This window comes from Eulemur rufifrons, chromosome 7 (assembly GCF_041146395.1).
Source record: "Eulemur rufifrons isolate Redbay chromosome 7, OSU_ERuf_1, whole genome shotgun sequence".
Classification (NCBI taxonomy): Eukaryota; Metazoa; Chordata; class Mammalia; order Primates; family Lemuridae; genus Eulemur; species Eulemur rufifrons.
In genome coordinates this window covers 207,143,132-207,170,800 of record NC_090989.1, presented here as the reverse complement: position 1 = coordinate 207,170,800, position 27,669 = coordinate 207,143,132, and the positions used below count along the sequence as shown (strand labels likewise).

General features: G+C 35.7%; 1 protein-coding gene across 2 annotated transcripts in view; it reads right to left on the bottom strand.

The window, feature by feature from the left end:
* Positions 1-27,669, bottom strand: part of ERCC6L2 (ERCC excision repair 6 like 2) — a 130,999-nt gene that overhangs the window by 84,624 nt on the left and 18,706 nt on the right. For both annotated transcript variants that reach the window (XM_069474054.1, XM_069474055.1), the window contains exons 3-7: positions 26,217-26,339; positions 19,241-19,434; positions 6,073-6,234; positions 5,466-5,673; positions 638-778 (exon numbers count right to left, since the gene is read on the bottom strand). In XM_069474054.1, coding sequence (XP_069330155.1) covers positions 638-778; positions 5,466-5,673; positions 6,073-6,234; positions 19,241-19,434; positions 26,217-26,339 — 828 coding nt within the window. The remainder of the gene's footprint in view (positions 1-637; positions 779-5,465; positions 5,674-6,072; positions 6,235-19,240; positions 19,435-26,216; positions 26,340-27,669) is intronic.

Below are 27,669 nucleotides of genomic sequence, written 5' to 3'. Positions count from 1 at the left end.
TTGGGGTCCCTTTATATACACAGATATATGACAGATAACTTCAATAAAGAGGTGAAAATGAGCAGAAATATAGATAGAAGGTAAAAAAGTACAAATAAATTTTATTTCTAAAAAATATGCTTTATTTTACTAATAATAGAGTTTCTATTACATTGATACCATACTTAACATCAGAATATTTAAGGCTGCTATAGAAGAGTACATTAGTTTACCATTAATGGATAATGAGAAACTTCCTGAAAGTGAAATGAAATTTCAAGATCAAAGTATTTCCCAATAAAAACTGAAACGAAGGATATCAAATTGAAGCTTACTTTGTAAAATTAACTTTTTGAAAATACATTTGAATATTGTATTTTGTATGTGATTACCATTTTTTTGAGACTAGGCCAGTGCAATAGTGAGAAGGGGGGAAGAGTAGAACAAAGAGTTTGATCTGTAACTACCTGTGAACAATCAAGAGATAACTCACTACCTTTGAATCAGCCAACTATTCCTTTTTTAAAAAAATTATAGCTGTGAAAGTTAAAGAACTGTCTGAGGAAAAGTCATCTTATCTGCTACTTACTTTGACATTAGAGCAGAGTACTATATAATCAAAAGCAAGACAGTAAAGATATCATACTGAAATGCTTGCCTTATAACAACAATTTCTCCTTTTTCGGCGACTACTACAGGTACAACGCTCAGAAGATTGAAGTATCAAAGTCACATCTTCTGTTTCTAGCACTGTTTGATAGACAGCTTTCTGGAAATCTGTCAGAGAACAATACACCATCTGCCAAGATAATAAAGATAATTATTAGTATCTTTTTAATAGCAATAATGATCACAATGCACATCTGATTTCAGATTATAATAGTGAAAACTGCTCATAAACTAATTTTTTCCTCTAATTACATCATAATGACAATTTCTCCCAATTCTCTCAATCACTCTAGACAATATAAATTATAATTTCATTTTCAAATAAACCCCAGTTATTTTAATTAAAAGAAATCATAATACAAAAAAACAAATGTGATTTCCTTACGCAGTTGATCCTTAAACAATGAGGGTTTGGAGGTACCGCCCCCCATATAGTAAAAAATCCACATATAACTTTTGACTCCCCCAAAACTTAACTACTAATGGCCTATTGTTGACTGGAAGTCTTACCAATAACAAATAGTTGATTAACAAATAGTTGTAATAGGTTACTACAAGGCTATAGTAACCAAAACAGCATGGTACTGACATAAGAACTGAGATATAAACCTTTGGAACAGGATGGAGATCCCAGATATAAAACCATCCTCATATTGTCATTTAATCTTCAACAAAGCAGACAAAAATATACATTGGGGAAAAGAATCTCTATTCAATAAGTGGTGCTGGGAAAACTGGATATCCACATGCAGAAGAATATATACTGTATTCTTACAATAAACTAAGGTAGAGAAAAGAAAATGTTGTTAAGAAAACCTAAGGAATAGAAAATACATTTACTATTCATTAAACAGAAGTGGGTCACCATAAAGGTCTTCATCCTCATTGTCTTCACACTGAGTAGGCTGAGGAGGAGGAGAAAGAGGAGGGTTTGATCATGCTGGGGAGCCGGCAGAGGTGGATAAGGTAGAAGAGGAGGCAAGAGAGGCAGGCACACTCGGTGTAACTACATAAACATGTTGTAATTTCTATCTTACTTTTGCTTTTTCATTTCCCTAAAAATGTTTCTATATGGTACCGATCCCTTCCACCATCTGCTTTAGTTTCAGTGTCCATATCATAGAAGGGTTCATGTCGTAAAAGAAGTCAGAAGCAGTCTTGAACAACAGGAACCCTTCTGCGAGATTGTCTAATGTCAACTTGTTTTCTGGCACTCCTTCCCTGTCTTCCTCCTCATTGTCTGGCACTGGTTTGGAAGCACTCATCTCCATCAAGTCTTCTATTAATTCCTCTGCTATCATGTCTTAAATTTCTTTTAATTAGCTCTTGAATTTCTCCAAGATCCATATCTCGAAGCCTTTTACCTCTCACTTTTTTTTTTTTTTTTTTTTTGCCATATCCAAAATCTCTTTCATGATTTCCTTGATCGGCTGTCATAAATTCTGTAAAGTCATGCACAACACATGGACACAGTTTTTTTCCGGCAGGAATTTATTGTTTCAGGCTTGATGGCTTTCACAGCTTTTTCTATAACAATGATGGCATCTTTAACAGTGTGATCCTTCTAGACTTTCATGAAGTTCTCTCTATCAGAGTTCTCTTTCAAAGCATTTACAATCCTTTCCATAGAGTATCATGTGTAATGAGCCTTAAAGGTCCTTATGACCCTCAGATCTAGAGACTGAATTAGAGATACTGTGTTTGGGGACAAGTAGACCACTTTGATGCCTTCAGAGTTGAACTCATGGGATTCTGGGTGGCCAGCGGCATGGTCCAATATGAAAAGAACTTAAAAGGTTAGTCTTTTATGGCAAGGTACTTCCTGACTTCAAGAACAAAGCATCAATGTAATCAACCCAGAAAAAGAATTCTAGTTGTCTAGGTCTTCTTCTTGTACAGCCAAAAGATGGCAGCTGGTATTTATCTTTTTCCTTCAAGGCTTGTGGGTTAGCAGCCATATAAATAAGGTTATAGGTAACGGCAGTCTGATCATAAGCCTGACTGCATTTGCACAATACAGTAGGGTTAGCCCTACCCCTTCCTGCCTTAAATCTTGGTGCTCACTTTTCTTCCTTACTAATAAATATTTTTTGTGGCTTTTTTCCCCCCCCAGAGTAGGGTGCTTTCATCTGCATTAAAAACCTGTTTGGGTTTTTAATCCTTTCTCCTCAATGATTTTCTTAATGGCATCTGGGAACTTGTCTGCTGCCTCTTGGTCAGCAGAAGCTGCTTTGCATATTATCTTGACTTTTCAAAGCCAAACCACTTTCTAAAATTTCTAAAATTATCAAACCATCCTTTGCTGCCATTAAATTCTCTAGCTTTACATCTTTCACCTCTCTTTTGCTTTAAGTTGCCAAATGGCTTTGCTTTTTTTCCAAATCATATTAGAGTCTATAAGGTACGCCTTTCTCATAGCAATCTTGTACCCACATAAAAGCTGCATTTTTAATATGAGATAAAAAGATATTTCACAAAAAATGCAAGGTTTTCATGCCTGTTGGCATAGCTGCGGTAATGGCTTCACAAATTTCCTTTTCTTTTTTTACAGTGGTCGTTACACTGGATTCATTTATTTTAAGACAGCAGGCTACCTCAGATACAGACTTCAATCCATGGTATGTATCAAACAATTCAGCTCTTTCTTGTAACATCATGACTTTTCTTTGCTTCTTGGAAGCACTTCTAGCATCACTAGTGGAATTTCATACTGGTCCCCTGGTATTACCCAAGGTTTATGGTATTGCACTAAACACAATGAAAAATTCCCAAGAACCATGAGAGATCACTTTTTGACTGTGATATGCAATTTATTAGAGAGAGGAACTGCTCAAACAGAGATGATTAGTATTACATGGCATTTTAAGGGGGTACTCGCAACACTTGAGCTCACTGCAATAGCAACAGGAGGTGGCTAGAAAATTATCAGTATGTATTACATTTAATTTTATGTAGTTATGACTTAATACTGCATCTTTACATTTCTTTACATTTCTCTTGATTGCAAATGGCATCATGTAAGGTCTATAAATGTGTGCATAAGTTTTGATAAATTTTTATTTTGCATAATTGATTTGTATATATTTTATTGTAGTATAAAATAGACTATATCTGTATATATTTTATGCATTCTTGACATAACTAACTTTTCCTTAATTTTTTCAATATTCCCAGGCTATGTAGTTTGTGAATTTTTTCAAATTGTCACAAATCTCCAAAATTTTTCCAATATATTTATTGAAAAACATCTGCATATGAGTGGACTCCCACAGTTCAGACCCATGTTGTTCAAGGGTCAATTGTATATGTCTCAATATATTGTGGGTCTTCTCAGGGTTCTATATTAGCCCACCATACAAATAAATTACAGTCAAGCATTCCTTAGTGACAGGGATATGGTCCAAGAAATGCATCATTAGGCGATTTTGTTGTTGTGTGAACATCATGGAGTATATTTATACAAACCTAGATGGTAAAGGCTACAACACACCCAAGTTATATGGTATAGCCTATTGTTCCTAGTCTATAAACTTGTACAATATGTGACTGCACTGAGTACTTTGGCAATTGTAACACAATAGTATTTGTATATAAACATAGAAAAAGTACAGTAAAAATATGGTATTATAATCTTATGTGACCACCATTGTATATATAGTCTATTGTTGACTAAAACATCATCATGTGGTACATAATTAAAGTTTAGGCCAAACAACAAACTTGAAAAGAGAAAAAGGAAGATTTCAGAACAATGGTATGAATGATAAATGCTTGCTGAAATACTTGGAAAACTTAGAATCAAAAACTTCATATGACTGGAAACTGAAAATACAGTATTTGTATTTCATATGTTGTAAGATTAGTAAATTAAGTAAATCACATAAAAGCAAATACAAGTTGTTATTTTGAGTCCAAATTCAAGAAAAGGAAATATGAAAAACAATATTTTCCACTAAGTTATGAAAGACACAATTGACCTTTATATTCCTGATAACATCGAAAATCAATAAAATTCTTCTATATCCAGCTGCATATAGCTAGGATCATAAAACCAACTATGCTCATAGCAGGGCTTTGAGAAATGTGAACAAGGGGGAAAAGCCATCTATCTATACATATTTATATGCATATTATCACTACAACAGAATATTATTGCCAACAAATAGGCAAAAGTGCACCTGAGCAAATACAGGAGTTTCTGTATAAAACAATGCTAGATTTTAAAAAAATGTAAATATATAATATTAAGTACCATAAAAGAAGATCATTATATATATATTTTTTAAAAACCTTCTTAAGGTCAACTCCTCAAATTTTCTAAACAATTAACAATGTAATTTTCCTACAAATTCTAAAAATTGTTAGTCATGTAACCGTGAATAGCATTTTATGAGAAATAAGTCTATTTTTAAAAGCTCTTAACTACTTTGGTCCTGTAGCTAGAATTAAGGTACCAAAGAATATACTAGGTGGTAGATAGTAGACTAAAGAACAAAGTATAAATAGAAAATATATTGGGGGGAGAGATGCACTTCCTTCTTCATTGAGGAAGAATTGTATCAAAAGTCTTGATGAGAAATGAGTTTAATGTAGACTAACAATAAACCTATTAGCTAACAGGTTAGTAAAGTTAGTAAGGAAAACAACTGGGCTCAATTAATGTTTTCTGAAATTCTGTATGTAACAATTTTTTTTCTACATAGAGTAAAAGGAAAGAAACTATATTCACAGAATACCGCAGGAGGCAGACTTCCCCTTCTAAAGAAAAAAATAAAACATGACAAGAAATTAATAGTATACACAAATGCAGTTCTCACCCGGTCTTCCTTCTTAGGCAACTGATCCTTGATAAGAGTCTTGGTACGCCTGAGAAACCAGCCAGACATCTTCTTTGCAAGCCTTCGCATGGCCTTTCGGCCAGTGGCTAGTTCTCTTTTCGTTGCTGTGTGTCTTTGACCGTGTTCTACTGGGTCAGAAAACTGCTTCTTGAAATGGGTCCTGCTACCTAGAAGTCCTGGCACAGCCCTTTACAAAGGCAATAAGAAAAATGTGAGGGCTTTATTAAGTTATCTAAAAAGAAAAACATTGACTTCTTTTTGCTTCTAAGAGACATACTAAGTCACTTGTTTATTAATAGCAACAAAAACAAAAGCAAAGAAAACAGAATGTTCTTTATGACAGTTTCAGTTTATACCCATAAGAAGATGATGGAACTGGTAATTAAATGTGTATATTTATTTACTTCAGGGACCAAGAGAAAGATACACAAATAGGTTTTTATGGAACTCTACTCTGTATACCATGTTTCAGATCAAACATCTAAAAACAGACAAATGACTGTTTCAGAAACTAAAGATTAGCAAACAAGGCAGAATTAAGCTAAAGAAGTATTAAATATTTTTTTTAATAAGTGTTTTCACTCACCAGTCCATAACACACCACAGTTCTTTCATGTTGTTCTGAAGAATGGTTCCAGTGAGGCCAATGCGGACATTACATTTTAAAGCTTTCATAACTTCTGTTACTCTAGCCTTTGGATTCTTGATTCTGTGAGCTTCATCCACAATGACAGCTGACCATTCCAAACTATAAAGAAAGAAAAAGGGAGAAAGATTAAGAAAACTTCTCTTTCTTAGTTCATAGAATTTTTAGAGAGCAGCTTTCTCTACCAAAGCTTGCAGGTTTTTTTCCCCTTAACTCTTTGACAATTTCTTTGGATTCTTACCTAGTTAGTTCTAAAATGGTCACAGGTTTGGACAGCTCCCAGAAATAAAATGCATAAGGAGAAGACAAAAGGGTATAGACATTCTGTTTGATGATAGAAATATGAAAAATCTCATTTAAACATCACTACAATGACAATAAAGGAATTTTTAAAAAAATAACAAATCAGAAAAACAAAGTAAAATAAAAGAAGCAAAACTTGCAATGTTAAAAATGAATGAAAAATATCAATATAAACTCATGATTTTTAAAAGTTATAATGCATAACCCTGTCTGTTAGAAAGGTTTAGAATTGATTATTACCCCTGTAGAAAGGAGAACCCATAGAGGTCTATCCACTAAAAGGAACCAGAGCCTCATGGAAAAATGGAGAAATGGCTGATGTCAGGGATGTCGCAGGGGAAATACTGAAGAACCAGAAAGCACAGATGTATCCAAAGACAAATGGGGACATGTCCAAAGGACATAGGAGCCAGCGTAATTATAATATTTGAGCATCATTAAGAATAATGACTATAATTGAGAATAGAACATTTAATAAGTACAAATCCATGAGTTATAGACTCTTACTTCACACCATACTTAAAAATTAACTCAAAATACATCAGGGACCTAAATATGAGCTAAAATTATAAAACTTATAAAACACAGGACGAAAAAACCTTTGTGACTCTGGATTAGGCACACATTTCTCAGATATGACACCAAAAGTATGGTCAATTTTAAAAAATTTGGTAAGTTGGACTTCACCAAAGTTAAAAACTTTTGGTCTTCCAAAGATATCACTAAGAAAATAAAGACATGCTACAAACTGAGTGAAAATATTTGCAAATCATCTGATAAAAGACATGTATACAAAATATATAAAGAACTATTGCAACTCAACACGACTTAAAACAACCCGATTAAAAGATGAGCAAAAGATTCTAATAGACATTTCACCACATATTTATCTGAAGATATACAAATGACAAAGAAGCACATGAAAAGATTCTTGACATCATTTTTATCACAGAAATGCAAATTAAAATCATAAGATACCACTACAGACCCATTAGAATGGCTATAATAAAAAAATTATCAATATCAAGTCTTGGCAAAGATGTGGAGAAACCAGAATTCTCATACACTGCTTTTGGGAACATATAGCTACTATTCTAAGATAGTTTGGCAGTTTCTTAAAAAGTTAAACATGTACTTTCACCCACAAGACTCAGCCATTCCATTCCTGGGTATCTATACAATAGAAATGAAAACTTAGGTACAAAGACTGGTATGTGAATGTTCACAGCAGCATTATTCATACAGCCAAAAACTAAAGACAATCCAAATGTCCATCAACTGGTGAATGGACAAACAAAATAAGGTATACAATAGTGTTGTTAATAAAAAGGAACAAACTACTGAAATATGTTACAATATAGATGAACCTCAAAAACAATACATTAAGTGAAAGAAGCCAGACACCAAACACTTTGTAGTGAATGGTTCCATTTACAAGAAATTTCCAGTAAAGGCAAATCCATAGAGACAGAAAGCAGGTCAGTGGTTACCTGGGGCTGGAGGTAGGATCAGGGATTGACTACAAACAAGTAACTTTTTGAGCTGATAGAAATGTTCTAAAACTGGATTGTAGTGATAATCACACAATTTTACAAATTTACTAAAAATCACTCTATATTTGCATGGGTACATTTTATGTCAATTATACCTTAATAATCCATGAATCCACAGTCTTACACTTAAAAAAAAAACGGGGGGGGGGGGGTAAGAAACTTTGCCACCATTGTAGATGACCATTATGCCATTTTGCTAACTTCTTACTCCAAAAATTAGTAATTAAAGCAAAAGAATCAAGCATCCACCTTGCCTTTTTTTAAGTCAAAATTGTAGTTAACTCCTAAGTAACAAAGGAAAGCTTTGTAGGAAAATACCATTAATAAGTGTAAAGGAAATGATAAAATTAGAAAAATATTATTTTGCAAAACCCAATAAAATAACTGATTCAGGCAGGAATAATTTGTGTATGCTAATACGACTAAGTAAAAGGATTGAGGGATCAGAATACTTAAATGGTGGCAAAGTATGACTTCACAGATTATTTACTCATTGTAAAGGGACAAACAAATCTTTCCACTGGAGAGATCTGATGGTCACCTCCTTAACCTGTGGGACAAACCTGGCTTCATTAATAGTGGAACAACCTGGCATCAATACTTCCTGAAGTGATGCAATATGAAGTCCACAGGATCATTTATGAAACATTCTTGCCAAAAATATTTAACCTGAATCTAATTAACCCTTTAGGCCAAAATCAGTTTACTCAAAATATGTTTCTAATATGTGAAACATATTATTAAGACAACTGGCCTGGTCCCCTCAAAAAGTCACATAATAAAAGAATAAAAGTTGAGGGAATGATCTAAATTAGAAAAAACTAAACAGACTTAACAACCAAATTCATCATCTGAACCTTTATTGAATCCTGCTTTTAAAATATTAGCTATTAAAGATATTTTGAGAATAATTAAAGAAATTTTAATTGCTATTAATTTTCTTATGTGTGACAATGATAACATGGTACAAGAAAGAAATCCATGATAAAATATTTAGGAAATCCATGCTAAAATATTTAGGGAAAAAGTTGTCATGTTATATGCAACCTTACTGAAATGATTCAATACCACCACTGTACATAGACAAAGACACACACATACGTGCACGGACACACACACACACACATACACACTCTTACATTTTGCCAACATCTGAATATATATAAATACAACTGTTGACTCCAAGTGGTGAGTATACATATCTTCATGTAACATTATTTCAACTTTTCTATAGGTTTCATAATTTTCTTAATATAAAGTTGAAAAAGGCCGAAGCCCTCAAGAACAAAGAGAAAGGGAGAGGGGGAAATAACCAGAAAATTCTAGAAGCTGAAAAGAACATGGACAAGATGACTTACAAAAGTAGAGAAAGCAATATCCTCTGCCTGTGTTGGAAAAAGCCAAGGAGAAATCTGATTGATATTATTTAGCTCTTAAAAAGTTAGGAATTTGTGGCACCAGATGCCTCTGGAAACTGGAGTCATGTAAATGTTCAACAGTTTAAGAAGGAGTTGGATCTCCTAGACACCAGTCTCCCCACTCCACAAAACAGACAGAGCAGGTCGTGCTAAAGGGAGCAAGAGAAAGGCAAAATACTCATTTTCCTTAAGAAGAAATCAACAGATTATGCTGAAAACTAAAGAAAAATTTAAAAGTTGTATCATAAACATGGTCTTCAGAGATATGGAGGTAAAGACTAAGATCAGTAAGAGCTGAAGGCAAAGGTAATAGGGGGCAGGAGTGAACTGCAGTTTTTCACTAAGCACCTTATATCATATTTGGTTCTTTAAATCATGCGTATATAACCTTGACAAAATTTAAAATGAAGTAAAAAGCATAATAGGGATAACAAAAAGAGAGATAGTTCATTCACATTATATAGTGTGTTTTTCTACAATTATCTATACTAAATGTATAGAGCACTATTCTCAAAAATAACTTAATATTTGCTCAGATAAGATATAAATTATTTTAAATATTTGTCAAAATAAAGCAATTTAAATTAATAAATACAACAAAATAAATAAATACAACAAAAATTGTAACATTTGGATTCCTCTAACCTTATAAATGTGTGATTTATAGTTACATAATCCCACTTTAGAATTCCTATTTAATATTTATAAAAATCACAGAAAAAAGTAATCATTTAAACATTCATTCAGCAATCATTATGTGCTAAAAGTATAACAGGCACTGAAATACAGAAATTAAAGATAAAAATCTCCTATATAAAAGAGCTCACATTCTAAAGCAATAGGTAAAAAAATAATTAAAATATGATTGATACTATGATAAATGAATTTATTACATCTGCTGCAGAACATCTTTTAGGGTGGTATAACATTAGTTAAAAACCCCAGGTCTGGGGTTAGATGGTCAAGGTTCAAACCTAATGTCCACCACTGACTTAGCTGTATAGGCTTGAACAAATTACTTAACCTCTTCATGCCTCAGATTAGTCTGTCTTCTGCCAGGACCCATGAAACAGTAACAGGCCAACCTATTAGCTTGTAAGTTTAAAATATAAAATCAAATCCCAGACCAGACAAAAACAGTGGTTCTAAATCCAACTTTACCAATAATTATATTCAATGTGAACGGATTAAATACCCCAAATAAAAGACAAAGATTATCTTAATGGATAAAAAAGCAAGATTCAACTATACACTAACATATTGGGACCTAAACATATTAATTCGGGAAGTTGTGGGGGGCATAATTCAGCTTGTAACAAGCCTGTTAATTAATCTTTATCTATTCAACCTGGCTGTCCTCTGTCTGCACATATAGCAACCAGGGTATTTATATAAAGTGCAAATATGCTCATTTATATCACATCAGTAATCTGCTAAAAACACTTCAAGGGCACTCTATTGCTCTAAAGATCAAAATTCTCTAAGTAGCTTTCAATATTCTTTTTTTTTTTTTTTTTTTTTTTTTAGAGGCAATTCTTTTATTTTTTTTTTTTTTTTTTAAGTTAAAAACAATAGTTTCATATTTTTTCCCCACCCCCCCTTTCCCGAGTCAGCACCTTCAAGTGTTACCACTCCCCAAACGGTGCGCAATGCACTCATTGTGTAGGCATACCCCATCCCTTCCCCCACCCCCCACCTCAGTCTGATGTCCAATTGGTGTCGTTTCCAGATTTGTATTTAGGTGATGATCAGGGAAACCAATTTTCTGGTGAGTACATGTGATGCTTGTTTTTCCATTCTTGGGATACTTCACTTAATATAATGGGTTCCAACTCTCTCCAGGAGAACCATAGAGATGTTGTATCTTCATCATTCCTTATAGCTGAGTAGTATTCCATGGTATACATATACCACAGGTTACTAATCCAATCATGTATTGATGGGCATTTGGGTTGTTTCCACATCTTTGCTATTGTGAATTGTGCTGCTATAAACATTTGGGTACACGTGCCTTTGTTACAGAATGACCTTTTTTCCTTTGGGTATATGCCCAGTAATGGGATTGCTGGGTCAAATGGCAGGTCTACTTGAATCTGTTTAAGATACCTCCATAATGCTTTCCACAGAGGTTGCACTAGTTTGCAGTCCCACCAGCAGTGTATTAGTGTTCCTGTCTCTCCACACCCACGCCAACATGTGTTGTTTTGGGTTTTTTTGATAAAGGCCATTCTCACTGGGGTTAAGTGATATCTCATTGTGGTTTTGATTTGCATTTCCCTGATGATTAGAGATGTTGAACACTTTTTCATATGTTTGTTAGCCATTTTTATATCTTCTTTTGAAAAATTTCTATTCATGTCCTTTGCCCACTTTTTGATAGGGTTGCTTGATTTTTTCTTGCTGATTTTCCTGAGTTCTAAATAGATTCTTGTTATCAGTCCTTTATCTGATGTGTAGTATGCAAAAATTTTTTCCCATTCTGTAGGTGGTCTGTTTATTCTCTGGACTGTTTCTTTGGCTGTGCAGAAGCTTTTTAATTTAATCATGTCCCATTCATTTATTTTTGTTGCTGCTGTGATTGCCTTGGGGGTCTTCTTCATAAATTCTTTGCCTAGGCCAATGTCTGTAAGAGTCTTTCCTACATTTTCTTCTAGAATTCTGATTGTATCACGCCTAAGGTTTAAGTCTGTTATCCACCGTGATTTGATTTTTGTGAGAGGTGAAAGCTGTGGGTCCTGTTTCAGTCTTCTACAAGTGGCTAACCAATTCTCCCAGCACCATTTGTTGAATAGGGATTCTTGTCCCCAGAGTATATTCTTTCCCGCTTTGTCGAAAATTAGGTGACTATATGAGGATGGTTCTATATTTGGATTTTCTGTTGTGTTCCACTGGTCTGTGTCCCTGCACTTGTGCCAATACCAGGCTGTTTTAAGAACCACGGCCTTGTAGTATAGTTTGAGGTCTGGCAAATTAATACCTCCCATTTTGTTTTTGTTGCTTAAAATTGCTTTTGCTATACGGGGTCTTCTTTGATTCCATACAAAGTGTATAATTATTTTCTCTATGTCTGTAAAGAATGATGTTGGTAATTTAATAGGGATTGCATTGAATTTGTAGATCACTTTGGGTAGTATAGACATTTTAACAATGTTGATTCTTCCGATCCACGAGCATGGTATATTTTTCCATCTATTTGCAAGTTCTGCTATTTCTTTTCTCAGTGTTTCATAGTTTTCCTTATAGAGGTCCCTTACCTCTTTAGTTAGATATATACCTAGATATTTTATTTTCTTTGTTGCTATTTTGAAGGGTATTGAGTCTTTAATTTGGTTTTCCGATTGACTGTTATTGGCATATATAAATGCCTCTGATTTGTGGATATTAATTTTGTAGCCTGAGACTTTGCTGTATTCGTTAATCAATTCCAGGAGTCTCTTGGTTGAATCCTGGGGGTTTTCCAGATATAACATCATATCATCAGCAAAAAGTGAGAGTTTGATCTCTTCCTTCCCTATTTGGACTCCCTTGATTCTGCTCTCTTGCCTGATAGCTCTCGCAAGGACTTCCAATACTATGTTGAAAAGTAATGGAGACAATGGGCAGCCCTGTCTGGTTCCAGTTCTAAGTGGGAGTGCTTTCAGTTTTTCCCCATTCACTATGATGTTGGCTGTGGGTTTGTCATATATGGCTTGTATCATTTTTAGGTAGGTTCCATCAATGCCTATTTTGTTAAGCGTTTTTATCATAAAAGGGTGTTGAATTTTGTCAAATGCTTTTTCTGCATCTAATGAGAGTATCATATGGTTTTTGTTTTTGCTTCTATTTATGTGGTGAATTACATTTATAGATTTACGTATGTTGAACCACCCCTGCATCTCGGGGATGAAGCCCACTTGGTCGTGGTGGATTACTTTTTTGATAAGTACTTGGATTCGATTTGCTAGTATTTTATTGAAAATTTTTGCATCTATATTCATGAGGGAAATTGGTCTGTAGTTCTCTATTTTTGTTGCGTCCTTTCCAGGTTTTGGTATTAATGTTATATTGGCTTGGTAGAACGTGTTAGGGAGAACTCCATCCTTCTCAATATTGGAGAATAGTTTATGTAGGATGGGCACCAGTTCTTCTTTGTATGTATGGTAAAATTCAGGTGTGAACCCATCTGGACCAGGGCTTTTCTTTTTGGGAAGGTTTTTTATTGCTGTTTCGATTTCAGTTCTTGATATTGGTCTGTTCAGGTACTCTATTTCTTCCTGGTTGAGCCTGGGAAGACTATGTGTTTCTAAAAATTTGTCCATTTCCTCCATGTTCTCCAGTTTGTGTGCATAAAGATTTTTGTAGAATTCATAGATGATATCTTGTATCTCTGTAGCATCGGTTGTGATTTCTCCTTTCATGTTCCTAATGGAGGTTATTAGAGATTTTACTTTTGTGCTCTTGGTTAGGCTAGCCAGAGGTGTGTCTATTTTGTTTATCTTTTCAAAGAACCAACTTTTTGTTTTATTAATTTCCCTTATAGTTTCTTTGTTGTCCTTTTCATTTAGTTCTGATTTGATCTTAGTAATTTCTCGCCTTCTGCTGGGTTTGGGATCGTTCTGTTCTTCTTTCTCCAGCTCTTTGAGTCTATTCGTTAGGTTGTCTATTTGCATGTTTTCTGTCTTTTTGATATAGGCATTTATGGATATGAATTTTCCTCTCAGGACTGCTTTAGCTGCATCCCATAGATTTTGATAAGTTGTATCTCCATTGTCATTTAATTCAAAGAAATTTTTCATTTCCATCTTGATTTCTTCTTTTATAGAATAATTATTCAGGAGAAGGTTATTCAGCTTCCATGACTTTGAGTAAGAGTGAGGGTTTCTGTTTGTGATCATTGTTACTTTTATTCCGCTGTGATCTGAGAAGATGCATGGTATAATTTCTATTTTTTTGAATTTTTGAAGACATGATTTATGTCCTAGGACATGGTCAATCTTAGAGAATGTCCCGTGAGCTGATGAGAAGAATGTATATTCTGTGGACTTTGGGTAGAATGTCCTATAGATGTCAGCCATGCCCATTTGTTCTAGCATTCTATTGAGGTCCATTATGTCTTTGTTTATTTTCTGTTTAGAGGATCTGTCCTGTACTGTCAGTGGGGTGTTAAAGTCTCCAGCTATTACAGTATTGTTATCTATCATTTGGTTCAGATCTAGTAGGGTTTGCTTTATGAATCTAGGTGCACCTAGGTTGGGTGCATATATATTGAGTATAGTCATGGCTTCTTGATGAATTGTGCCTTTAATCAGTATGTAGTAGCCATCTTTGTCTTTTATTATTTTTGTTGGTTTGAAAGCTAAGTTATTGGAAATTAAGATTGCCACACCAGCTTTCTTTTGGTTACCATTTGCTTGAAATATCGATTTCCATCCTTTTATTTTCAGTCTAAATGCATCTTTGCAGGTTAGGTGAGTTTCTTGAAGACAGCAGATACTTGGATTGTATTTTTTTATCCATTGGGCCAGTCTATGTCTCTTGAGTGGGGAGTTCAAGCCATTCACATTTATTGAGAAAACTGATAGGTGAGACAGTTTTTTGTTCAGCTTGTTGGGTAGAACTTCATTGTGATGTTTTCTCTCCTGGGCCATTGTGGTATCTGGAATTTGATCTTTAGCTCTTGAGTAGTTTTACATTCGTGGATCTTTCTTGTGCTGATCCGTGTATAATTCTCTTTTGAGTACTTCTTGGAGGGCTGGTCTTGTCTTGGTGAATTCCCTCAACCTTTGTTTATCTGAGAATGTCTTGATTTCTCCTTCGTATAGAAAACTTAGCTTAGCTGGGTACAAGATTCTAGGCTGGGCATTATTCTGTTTCAGAAGCGTGAAAATGGGGCCCCAACCTCTTCTTGCTTGTAAGGTTTCAGCTGAGAAATCTGGCGTAATTCTGATGGGTTTTCCTTTGTAAGTTACTTGTTTCTTTCTCCTTACAGCTCCAAGAAGGGACTCTTTAGTGGATATTTTGGTCAGCCTGATGACTACGTGGCGTGGTGTTTTCCTATTTGCTATGAATCTCCCAGGGGTCCTTTGAGCTTCTTTAATCTGTATGTCTAGAGTATTGGCAAGGCCTGGAAAATTTTCCTCGATTATGTCTTCAAATAGCTTGTCCAACCCTTGCTTGTTATCTTCTTCACCCTCAGGAATGCCAATAACTCTCAAGTTAGGTTTCTTCACATAATCCCACATTTCTTGAAGACTCAGATCATTTCTCTTACTTTTTCGATCTATCTCTGTGACTGACTTATTTAGTTGGAAGGAGTTATCTTCAATTTCTGAGATTCTTTCCTCTGTTTGATCTACCCTGCTCTTGAGACTTTCCACAGTGTTTTGTAGCTCTCTGAGTGAATTCTTCACTTCTAGGAGTTCAGTTTGGTTTTTCTTCAATATTTCAATTTCTTTAGTGAATTTTTCCTCCAAATCCTGTATTTTTTTTGTGTTTTCCTTGTGTTGTTTATCCATTGATTCTTGTATATTATTCAGCTTGTTTATAATCCATAATTGGAATTCTTCCTGTGACATGTTGGTGTTTTGAGTCTGGTTTGTGTCAAATGGTTGGGAGCTGGTATTTCTCTTTGGGGATGAGCTTTCCATTTGATTCTTTTTGCTCTCCGTGTTTTTTCGCTGGGCCCTTCCCATCTAGATTTGTCGTTGGATCTTTACTTATAGGTTTAGTCTGGTTAACAGGACTCTTTGTGCTCTATTCTTAGGCTGTGAAACAGTCTAGGTATGTTGCTTCTTTTGGCAAGAGGGGGAGACTGCTGTGTATTGTTCAGAGATTTTTCTGTTTCTGTTGGGGGACTGCTTCCGATGGGTCCAATCCTAGAGGATTGGAGTGATCCAGGACCGCTTTCGTGAGTTAGGACACTGTGTTGTGGTCTTTCAGAAGGCAGGCAGGGTCCACATTAATAGTAGACCGAAATTCTCTTTGTTTGTTTGTTTGTTTGTTTCCCTTTGGTTCTTCCTCTATAGGGGAGGTTTCTGACTCTATCTGCCGGCAAGATACTAGCTATGGGGAGAGGACGGTGACTTTGCTTGCTCAGCGCCCCAGTTGCTGTAGCTCCCACGGGCAAAAGTCTGTCTTGGCCCAATGTCCCCAGGGATCAGGTTCCACACTCTCGCTTCTGGAGAAGTATTCAGTGTTTACACTTGGGCAGGGATCCTATATAAGGTCCGTGGACCAGGGGAGAGGGCCGTCCAGGGAGCCTCTTGGTACCCTATTGCTCCGCAGTGACTTGGCTGTGGGCCCTAGAGTCGCAATTGCGTGCCCGCAGATCTCCGGCCCTGGGGGTGACTACTCAGGATCCGGTATGTACCAGAGCCAGGGACCTGGCCCGTTCCGAAGCTCACCGTGGGTCCCCAGTTAGAAGGCGAAAAGAGAGGAGAAAGAGAAGAGAAAAAAAAAAAAAAGAAAAAAGAAAAGGAAAGAAAGAAAAGAAAGAGGAGAAAACGAAAGAGAAAAGAAAAAAAAAGAAGAAAAAGAAAGAAAGAGAAAGAGAAAAAAAAAGAAAAAAAAAAAAAAAAAGAAAAGAAATGCAAAAGGCAAACCAAAAAACACCAAAAACGCCAACAAAAATGAACAAAAACAAACTACATAGCACTTCACCACACCGCAAGGCAGAAAGATACACAAATCTGAAGTATATAATTCAGCGACTCAATGTTTTTTTGTTTGTTTGTTTGTTTTAGGCCTTAGCACAGCTCCGCCCCTTCACTTCCGCTCGGCTGGGTCCGGAGCGGCCATTAGATGTTTTTGTTTTTACGCCTTAGCACAGCTCCGCCCCTTCACGCCCGCCCGGCTGGGTCCCAGGCGGTTTCGCAGTGGATTTCAAGATGGCGTTTGCGCGCCCGCACAGCTCCGAGGGTGGTGGGGATCCAAACTCCCCGCTCAAAAAGGCGCGGCAGCCAGAGGCCCAGAGGGCAAAGGTGCCCGCCGAGGCTGTCCGCCGCCGGAAAAAAAAAGAAAAAGAAAAGAAAAGGAAAGAAAAAAAAGAAAAAACCCAAAAAAAACAAAAACAAACACAAACACAAACAAACAAAACCCAGAAGAAATTTACCAAGAATAAAATATACAGTTCGGCGAGCCTATTCTTCTTGTTTGTGGTTTTTTTTTTTTTTTTTTGCCTTAGCGCAGCTCTGCCCCTTCACCCCGAGCGCGGCCCCGGCATATCCCGTACTCCTGGCGTTGGTTCAGAGACCAGCGGAGGGCGCCGGGCAGAGAGAGCCGCTCGGCACTTTATGGCTCCCGAGCGGTTTCGCCCTCGCTTTCAAGATGGCGCCTGCAGAGCTCCGGGACTGGAGGAGACCGGCTCCTCGGCAGGCAGAGACCACCACTGCCCGGGGGCTGGCGAGCAAGAACGCGCACCAGGGGGTCACCGGCTGGAGAACCGCCGAAAAAGGCAGCACGGGCAGAAAGAGCCGCTGGGCACTTTTTGGCTCCCGAGCGGTTTTGCCTTCGCTTTCAAGATGGCGCCTGCCGAGCTCCGGGGCCGGAGGGGGCCAGCTCCCCGGCAAGCGGAGACCACCACTGCCCAGGGGCTGGCGAGCAAGGACGCGCACCGGGGGGGTCACCGGCTGGAGAACCGCCGAAAAAGGCAGCACGGGCAGAAAGAGCCACTGGGCACTTTTTGGCTCCCGAGCGGTTTTGCCTTCGCTTTCAAGATGGCGCCTGCCGAGCTCCGGGGCTGGAGGGGACCGGCTCCCCGGCAGGCAGAGACCGCCACTGCCCAGGGGCTGGCCAGCAAGGACACGCACCGGGGGTGACCGGCTGGAGAACTGCCGAAAAAGGCAGCACGGGGTACGACGCTATTTGCTGTCCGGGAGTCTTTTGTGTTTTTCTGCCCTGGGGCAGATCCGTCCCTCCTCGCCAAGCGCTGTCTCAGCTGAGATCCCCCAGGTTCTAAGGTAATTTCTCAAAAAAAGCCTCCTGTCTCCAATGCGCCACGTATCCCTCAGTGATTCTGCGCTGGCCTGGGTCAGGGCTCTGTTCAATTGGGAGCGGAGGGCTAGCCGCTTTCCCGAGAGGCTGCACCCACCCCGGCTGGGGGCGGGTGTATCCGACCCGTGCTCCGCTGGCTAGTGTCTGTCCCGCGTTCCCAATTTTCGTTCACCTCAGATCTCACTCGCTCTGTTTGTCCCACGCTGATTCTCCGTGGATTCACACCGCTGTTCCTGTGTGGGAGCGGTCCTCTAGCGTTGTGGCAGGTCCGGATCGATGCCTTCCTCCCCGGGAGCGCAGATTCAGGCCGTCACCACCACTCCGCCATCTTTGATCTCTCAATATTCTTTATAATCTGCTCCCTGCTTATCTCACTTGTGTTTTCTCCAGCTACTTCTCTCTTATACTTTAGGCTACAGTGGTTCCCAACATATGTGTGCGTGTGTGTGTGTGTGTGTGTGTGTGTGTATGTACACGTGTGTGTATGTATTTTTTTGCCACTCTGCATTCATAACAGATTCCCATAATTAAAATCATTTATGAAAATTAGTGTCTTTTTTTTTCAGAGGCACCATATGCATCAAAGATTGTACATGAGATTTAGGACAAGTCTTACCACTCTTTAACAGGCATTGTTGGAGAGGTATCCTGTGTTGGGTTTAAGAAATAGAATAAGAAACTGTAGAAAACCTGATGCAGATTTTTTTCTTCTCAGAGAATGTTATATATATTTCAATAATTCTGAAATAAAATTAAATGAAGCTAAAGAATATTTAGAGCTTTGTAAAAAATCACAATATAAAGGGATAAATATAATTGACGTAAGCAGAATATTAATGCAATCACCCCCATTATTCCCATTACCTGTTAAGCTCATCCAGACATAAGCGCAGCGTTTCATAAGTTGTTAGAGCAATTTCACATTTCCTCTGCTTTACACGAATCAGTTCATTGTCTTTTTTGTTTCCATGTAAAACAGTGACTCTGAAATATCCCCAGGTGTCCAATTCATCCTTCCAGTTGTAGAGGACAGAAAGAGGAGCAACTATTAAGAACATCTAAAACAAGAATAAAAATTTTATTTTATTTTTTTTTTAAAGAAAAAGAACCCCAAAGTGAAATCCAGAATATCAATAGTCCTATTCCTTAATTTTGACACTCTAGTTAATAAGAATAAATACAACTGATTGGCTATATTTGGACATAGAAAACCCTCAAAAATACTTTGCTGCATAATTAGCTTTTTATTAAGACTAAATAGATACCTAACCTGTCCAAAGGAACAGCTCTTTTTATTTCCCACTACCAAAAAGGCATTGAGAGATAAGAGAGAAGTAACTCTCGAAAAGAGAGAAAAGACTAAAATCAGGATCCCAATAATAACTTCAAGTGCCAAGTGGTACTCTTAGATGAATGCATTCCTAGATGATTTACTCACACTTGAAAAGTCTTTAAATGTATGTGCGATGTATCATATCATACACACATACCTCAAACCCACCACTTCTTAATTTGTAACATTCAGTTCATTAAAGGGTCTTTTTCAAAGATTTCCAACATTAATTTTTCAGGATTCTGTTGTGATTCTGGCATTAGCATAATAAATACAAAGGAATTTATTTCTTCTCTATTTCATAAATTGTCTTTTAAAAATGCACATTGTTTTAAATGGACCAATACAAATTTATCTTTTGAGAATTTCATCAAAATTATAATTTTTATTTGGATTTACTTCTGGGAAATACTGTCGGATGTCACTAGTGAGCCCAATAAAAACTTTGAATTCCAGTTCAAATGACTAACTGAACACATGTATGTATTTATGACAATAAAACAAAAGAACAAATATAAAAATAAATCCATTAAGGTATTAGAATGCCTGAAAGAGCGCTACCAGCAGATCAGAACAGTACAAGAGCAGATGAGAACTGGAATACCTGAAGAACTAAGCAATCCATCCTACATCTATGAAAGAGAAAACTTCCCCCCCAAAACCAAATTTTCATAGAGTAATCTAAAAACAATAAGCAAAATAAAACAAAAACAAAAAAACTCAACAGATGAGGCAGTTGGAAGGACTGGGTCAAAATAAATAAATAATAGCCATGTAATTTTAACAAGGAACAGTTATATCAGTCATCTGCTTCAAAAAAGTTGATTCTAGCATCAGCACCCAAATTCCCCTACATAAATTACTAGATACATTTTTCTAAAGCAAAACTTATTTGGAAAAATTCTATGGTGAGTGTCAAGGTTGAGAGTAATTTTTGAATTTCAGGGATAAAGAAAAAGTCCTAAATACTGTCAAACATCAACAAAAAAGTACTTTCCAAGGAAAAAAGTCAGTTTGACATTGGATTTTATCTACAATATGGAGTGACAGAAGATACTAAAATGATTTAGGTCAAGAATAAAAGAAAATTTTGAATTAGAATTCTACAGGCAGATAATCTGTCAATCAAGTACGAGAGCAATATATAAGCACATAAAATTTATAAAATAAGATTTAATTGAAAATGTTCAGCAAAAACTGATACAAAGACAGAAATAAACAAACTTAGAGTCACAGCAGGAAAATTTAATATATTTCTCTCCAGATCCAGTTGCCCAAATAGACAAAAAGAAAATCATAACAGTACTAAGAGTTTTAACAATGCAATTAACAATCATGATTAAATACAAATATATTTAATCTATTGTGTATTCTTTGTTATTATAATAACAAAGAATACACAATAGAAGCAAACCTTTCAAACAACAGAGACTACACAATATACATCAGAGCATTAAAAACACTTGACCGTATCTTTAGCCACAAAGAAAATATCAAGGCTCTATTACCGGATGCAACAAAACTAGAAATCATCAACAAAGGCTAAGCCCTCCCATTGCTCCCTGCCCTAATAATATCCATTTACTTGGAAATTTAAAAGCATCTCTTTTAAACTTGGGTAAAAAAGAACAAAAATTAGGGTCACAGATAATTTAGAAAAGACTAATGAAAACACTACATATAAAAAAAAAAAAACTATGGCATGTAGCCAAAGTGGTACTTAAAGGAACATTTATAGCTTTTATGGAATTTATTAGATATAAAAAAGACTGAAAATAAATGAATTAAGAAATCAACTGGGCCAGGCATGTTGGTTCATGTCTTAATCCCAGCACTTTGGAAGGCCAAGGTGAAAGGATCACTTTGAGGCCAGGAGTCTGACTAGCCCAGGCAATACAGTGAAATCCTGTCTCTACAAAACAATTTTTTAAGTTAGCTGGGTATGGTGGCATGTGCCTGTAGGCCCAGCTACTCGGGAAGCTGAGGCAGCAGGATCACTTGAACCTAAGAGTTTGAGGCTGCAATGAGCTATGATCATACCACTGCACTCCAGCTTGGGCAACAAGGCAAAACTTACCTCAAAACAAAGAAAAAGAAAGAAAGGAAAGAAAAGGAAGAAAGGAAGAAAGAAGGAACAGAGAAAGAAAGAAAGAAAGAAAAAGAAACTGAACAAGGTAGAATAACAGCAGTATACATTATAGCAAGGAGTTTACATATACAGTTGGCCCTCCATATCTGTGGGTTTTGCATCAGTGGATTCAACAACTGAGGATTGAAAATATTTGAAAAAAAAATTGTGTCTGTACTGAACATGTACAGACTTTTTATCATTATTCCCTAAAGAATACAGTGTAACAACTATTTACATAGAACTTAGATTGTATTGGTATTATAAGTAATCTAAAGATGATTTAAAGTATATGGGAGGATATGCATACGTTATATGCAAATACTATGCCATTTTATATCAAGGACTTGAGCATTCATGGATTTTGGTATACAGAGGAGATCCTGGAACCAATCCCTTATGAATACCAAGAGATAACTATATATGTAGTAATATGTGTGTGTGTGTGTAGAGAGAGAGAGAGAGAGAGAGAAAGAGAAAAAAAAGGATGGAAAGAAACAAGGAAGGAAAAGCACTAGTGTCAACTGAGGTAGCTATTAATACATTTTAATCACACCATCAAATGAATATCTTCCTTTACTTTCTCTTTTCTTCTGCCATTCTTGTTCTTCCTAAAATATTTAAAATATCTTTAAATATTTAAAGTATTACCTTTCCCTCTTTTTTCTCTCCCCTCCATTTGCTATAACTAGTGGCTCATAAGAGATATATAAGCTCTGCACTGACATTTAGAACCAAGAATAACCGAGTCCAGGGCTAAAAACAGTACTTGAACTCTTGAATACTTAAAATACATTAAGAATCATTATACTCTTTAGGATCACATTGAATCTGACACTCAGGATGCATTTATGCAATTAAAAATAATAAGAAAATTTAAAATAACAATTATAACCCCTTAAGCCAATATGTCTCAAAATTTTGCACTGAAATGGCCCTTGTGACAGACAAGAGTAAACTTGGACTTCTCAGCAATCTTATATATAAGACTTGTATAAAAGGGTTTCTGTTTTAAAACTTGTGGCCAGTAGTTTATTACCATAATATAATAAAGATTTTATAAAATCACTTCATCTTTATTCCTATCCAGTTTCCTGGATACTAAGGATAATATAAAAGTATAATACACTTTTTTAATATTTCATTGTTTTATTAGAAATCTCTTATTTTTTATAAGATTTGTCTGTAAGATAGTCATAAACCTACAATAATGTAGGAGAAAGCTGAAATATGGATATGATTAGCATTCACAGCTACATGGGCAGAGGCAGAGACAAGCATTGACCAAATCTTTCTGAATCCAACTTCTTTGTATTAGTAGAATTTGTTTCATAGTTTTGGAGGACATAACAAAAAAAGAAAACTACAGATCAGTATCCTTTATGAACACTGATGCAAAATTCCTCAATGAGGTATCAGCAAACCAAATTCAACAGTACATTAAAAACATTATTCACTATGATCAAGTGGGTTTCATCCCAGGGATGTAAGGATAGGTCAACATATGCAAATCAACAAATGTGACTCAAGACACAAACAGAAGCAAAAACAAAGACCATATGATCATCTCAACAGATGCAGAAAAAGTATTCGATACAATCCAGCACCCTTTCTGGATAAAAACCTTCAACAAACAAGGCATAGAAGGAATATACCTCAAAATTATAAAAGCCATATATGACAAATCCACAGCCAACATCATACTGAACGGGGAAAAGTTAAAAGCACTCCCCCTAAGAACTGGAACAAGACAAGAGGGCCCAATGTCACCACTTCTATTCAGCATAGTACTGGAAGTTCTAGCCAGAGCAACAAGGCAAGAGAAAGAAATAAAGGGCATCCCAATCAGGACAGAAGAGGTCAAACTATCCCCATTTGCTAATGATATGATCTTATATCTAGAACACCCTAACGACTCCATCAAAAGACTCCTAGAATTGATAAATAAATTCAGCAAAGTCTCAGGTTATAAAATCAATGTATACAAATCAGTAGCATTTCTATATACTAATAACAGTCAAGCTGAGAGTCAAATCAAGGACTCAATACCATTTACAATAGCTACAAAGAAAATAAAATACTTAGGAATATATTTAACTAAGGAGGTGAAAGAACTCTACAAAGATAACTATAAAACACTGATAAAAGATATTGTAGATGACACAAACAAATGAAAAAACATTCTATGCTCATGGATTGGTAAAATCAACATCATTAAAATGTCCATTCTGCCCAAAACGACATACAGAGTCAATGCATTTCCCATTAAAATACCAATATCTTATTGCATAGATCTAGAAAAAAATAATCCTAAGCTTCATTTGGAACCAAAAAAGAGCCTGAGTAGCCAAAGCAATATTAAGCAAAAAGAACAAATATGGAGGTATTATACCATCTAACTTCAAATTATACAACAAGGCTACAGTAACCAAAACAGGGCTGGGCAAGGTGGTTCACACCTATAATCCTAGCACTCTGGGAGGCTGAGGCAGGAGGATTACTTGAGGTCAGGAGTTCAAGTAACCAAAAGAGCACGGTCATGGTGTAAAAGTAGAGACATAGACCAATAGAACAGAATAGAGAATCCAGAAATAAAACCATATAGTTATGACCAACCGATCTTTGACAAAGCAGACAAAAATGTACACTGGGGAAAGGATGCCCTATGTAATAAATGATGCTGGGAAAATTGGATATCCACATGAAGAAGAATGAAGCAGGACTCCTATCTCTAGCTATATACAAAAATTAATTCAAGAGGGAGTAAAGACTTAAACGTAAGGCATAAAACCATAAAAATCCTAGAATAAAATGTAGGAAAAACTCTTCTAGACATAGGCCTAGGAAAGAAATTTATGACTAAGACCCCAAAGGCAAATACAGCAGCAACAAAAATAAATAAATGAGATCGAATTAAATTAAAAGACTCCTGCACAGCAAAGGAAATAATCAACAGAGTAAACAGGCAACCTACAGAATGGGAGAAAATATTCATAAACTATATATCCTACAAAGAACTAATAACCAGAATCTATAAAGAACTCAAACAAAACAGCAAGAAAAAAAACAAACAACCCCATCAAAAAGTGGGCCAAAGACATGAACAGAATTTTTTCAAAAGAAGATAGACAAACGACCAAGAAACATGAAAAAAATGTTCAACATCACTAATAATCAGGGAAATGCAAATTAAAACCACAATGAGATACCACCTTACCCTTGTCAGAATGGCCATTGTTAAAAAGTCAAAAAACAACAGATGCTGGTGTGGATGCAGAGAAAAAGGAACATAATGCACTGTTGATGGGACTGCAAATTAGTATAACCTCTATGGAAAACAGTATGGAGAGTCCTCAAAGAGCTAAAAGTAGACTTAAAATTCGATCCAGCAATCCCACTACTGGGTATCTATCTAAAGGAAAAGAAATCTTTTTATCAAAAAGACACCTGCACTCAAATGTTTATTGCCGCACAATTCACAATTGCAAAGATATGGAATCAATCTAAGTGTCCATCATTTCATGAGTGGATAAAGAAAATGTGATATATTTATACCATGGAGTACTACTCAGCCATAAAAATGAATGAAATGATGTCATTTGCCAGCAACTTCAATGGAACTGAAGAACATTATCCTAAGTGAAGTATCTCAGGAAAGGAAAAACAAACACCACATGTTCTTACTAGTAAGTAGGAGCTAAACAATGGATATACATGGGCACAAAGGGATATAAAGGACATTGGAAACTAAGAAGCGGGGACAGTTGGAGGTGGGTGAGAGATAAAAACATACCCATCGGGTACAATGAACACTGTCCCAGTAGTGGGCACACTGAAAGCCCTGACTTCAGCATCGTACAGTCCATCCATATAACAAAAAGATTTGTAACCCCTTAATATTTTGAAATAAATTTTAAAAATTTAATTTTAAAAAAGAATTTGTTTCATATTTTGGGAATATAATTAGTCTGCTAAGCAACTTTAAATATCAATGACAAACCTTTGTTACCAATATCTATAACTATCTCCAGTTCATTCTCACATAAATAAAAAACAATATAATGAAACCTTCAACTTTATATATATATAAAAGTTTAACAAATTAATCAAAGTAAATCAGGTAAATCCTGCCAACCAACAGACTGAAACCCTGAAACCAGCTCAAGCTAAAATTATATTTTGCCATTCTGAGAGTCAATGAAATTTAACTTGAGGATAAAATTGGTAATTCTTTAAAAAAATAGGCCTACAAAACAAATATTTTAGTAACATCTTTAAATTCTTATTTTAAAATTTATACTATAAAGTATGATATTTAAAAGTTTCTATATGCTTTTGCAATACCAGCTTCATGGGTGGCATATTTCTAGATACTTTACCTTTTTTACTGTTGATGAACGGGGTTCCTTTTTCATACTTCTTAGTAAAAACTCTGGCATGTTGTTTTCAATATCCTCACGAGTTCCCTTTTTATGCAAAACTGCAGCCAGAAATGAAATAACCTGGAAAAAAAAGACTTTTTTAATCACTATGTATAATGTATCATGATGTACAAAATTTAAGACTACCCACTAAGTGACAAAGTATGGACAAATAGATTTGTTAAGGGGACAGATATAACGTGAAACACCAGTATTGATTTTCTTTATTGGTAATAACAAACGTTTGTTACCCTTCAATACCATAAAAAACATCCTCACATTACCAACTTTTCCATGGTAAGTTCTACTTAATGAATTCTTTCTTAATTCCGTCACTTAGGACATTACCTTCTTATTTGTTTCTATCCATGGAAACTATCTCTTCATATCCTCTATTAGAATAAACTGTATACATTCTTCTTTCCTTGTAGAAAATAAACTCCTTAAGGAGGGTAACATTTGGCTCATAAATTTGTGCACTTCTGTTTATCTAATAAATATAGGTGGAATGACAGAATGGTATTTTAAGATAGACTAATTCATCAATATATTAATACATACCATTTTGAATAACAGCTACTCTCCAAAAATCAAGTAAGAAAGACAGATTCAAAAAAAGAATCAAACCTCATATAATAGAGAGCAAGAAATATTGAATCAATTAGACTTTGGAACAAATTTTAGCTCTGGTTGTTTGGCAGCTATGTAAACTCGGGCAAGGTAGTTAACCTCTCTAAATGATATCTGTAAAAATGGCAAAAATAATGTTGGCAGGGTTGTTTTAAAGATTGGGGGGGAAAGTATATGGGGTATCCATATGGGAGAAAAGGATTGCTTATTACCTTACAAAAATAAATAACATAAATATTTAAAACTAAAGAAAAAACCATGAGAGAATTAGAAAAACTGTAGGAAAAAAAGTATTTTTAACATGGGTATGGATACCTACAATCTGAATCCCAAATGGTAGAAGGAAAAAAATGGTACAGGGGAAGTATTTGAAGGAATAAAAGCTGAAAACTTTTAAAAACTGATTTAAAAAAAATCAGTTTAAAAAAAATTAAGTCATAGATTCAAGATCTATTAACAACACCAAGCCAAGAACAAAAATCAAACAAAGTCCACAAGTAAGTGCTTCACAGAAAAAACTCAAGACAGAAAAATAATATTAAAAGCAGCAAAAACAATGGAAGACACTATACAATGGAATATTTCCAAAGCCCTAAAGAAAATAAAAGCAACTAGATTTTTATACCCAGTGACAATATATAAAAATGAAGTGTACAGACTTTCAGATAACCAAAAACTGAGTCAATTTATCACCAAAAGAATCCCACTAAAGAAAATAACTAAAGAATGTTTTCAGGCATAAGGAAAATGATCCTAAATAGAAGATCAGTGATGCAGGGAA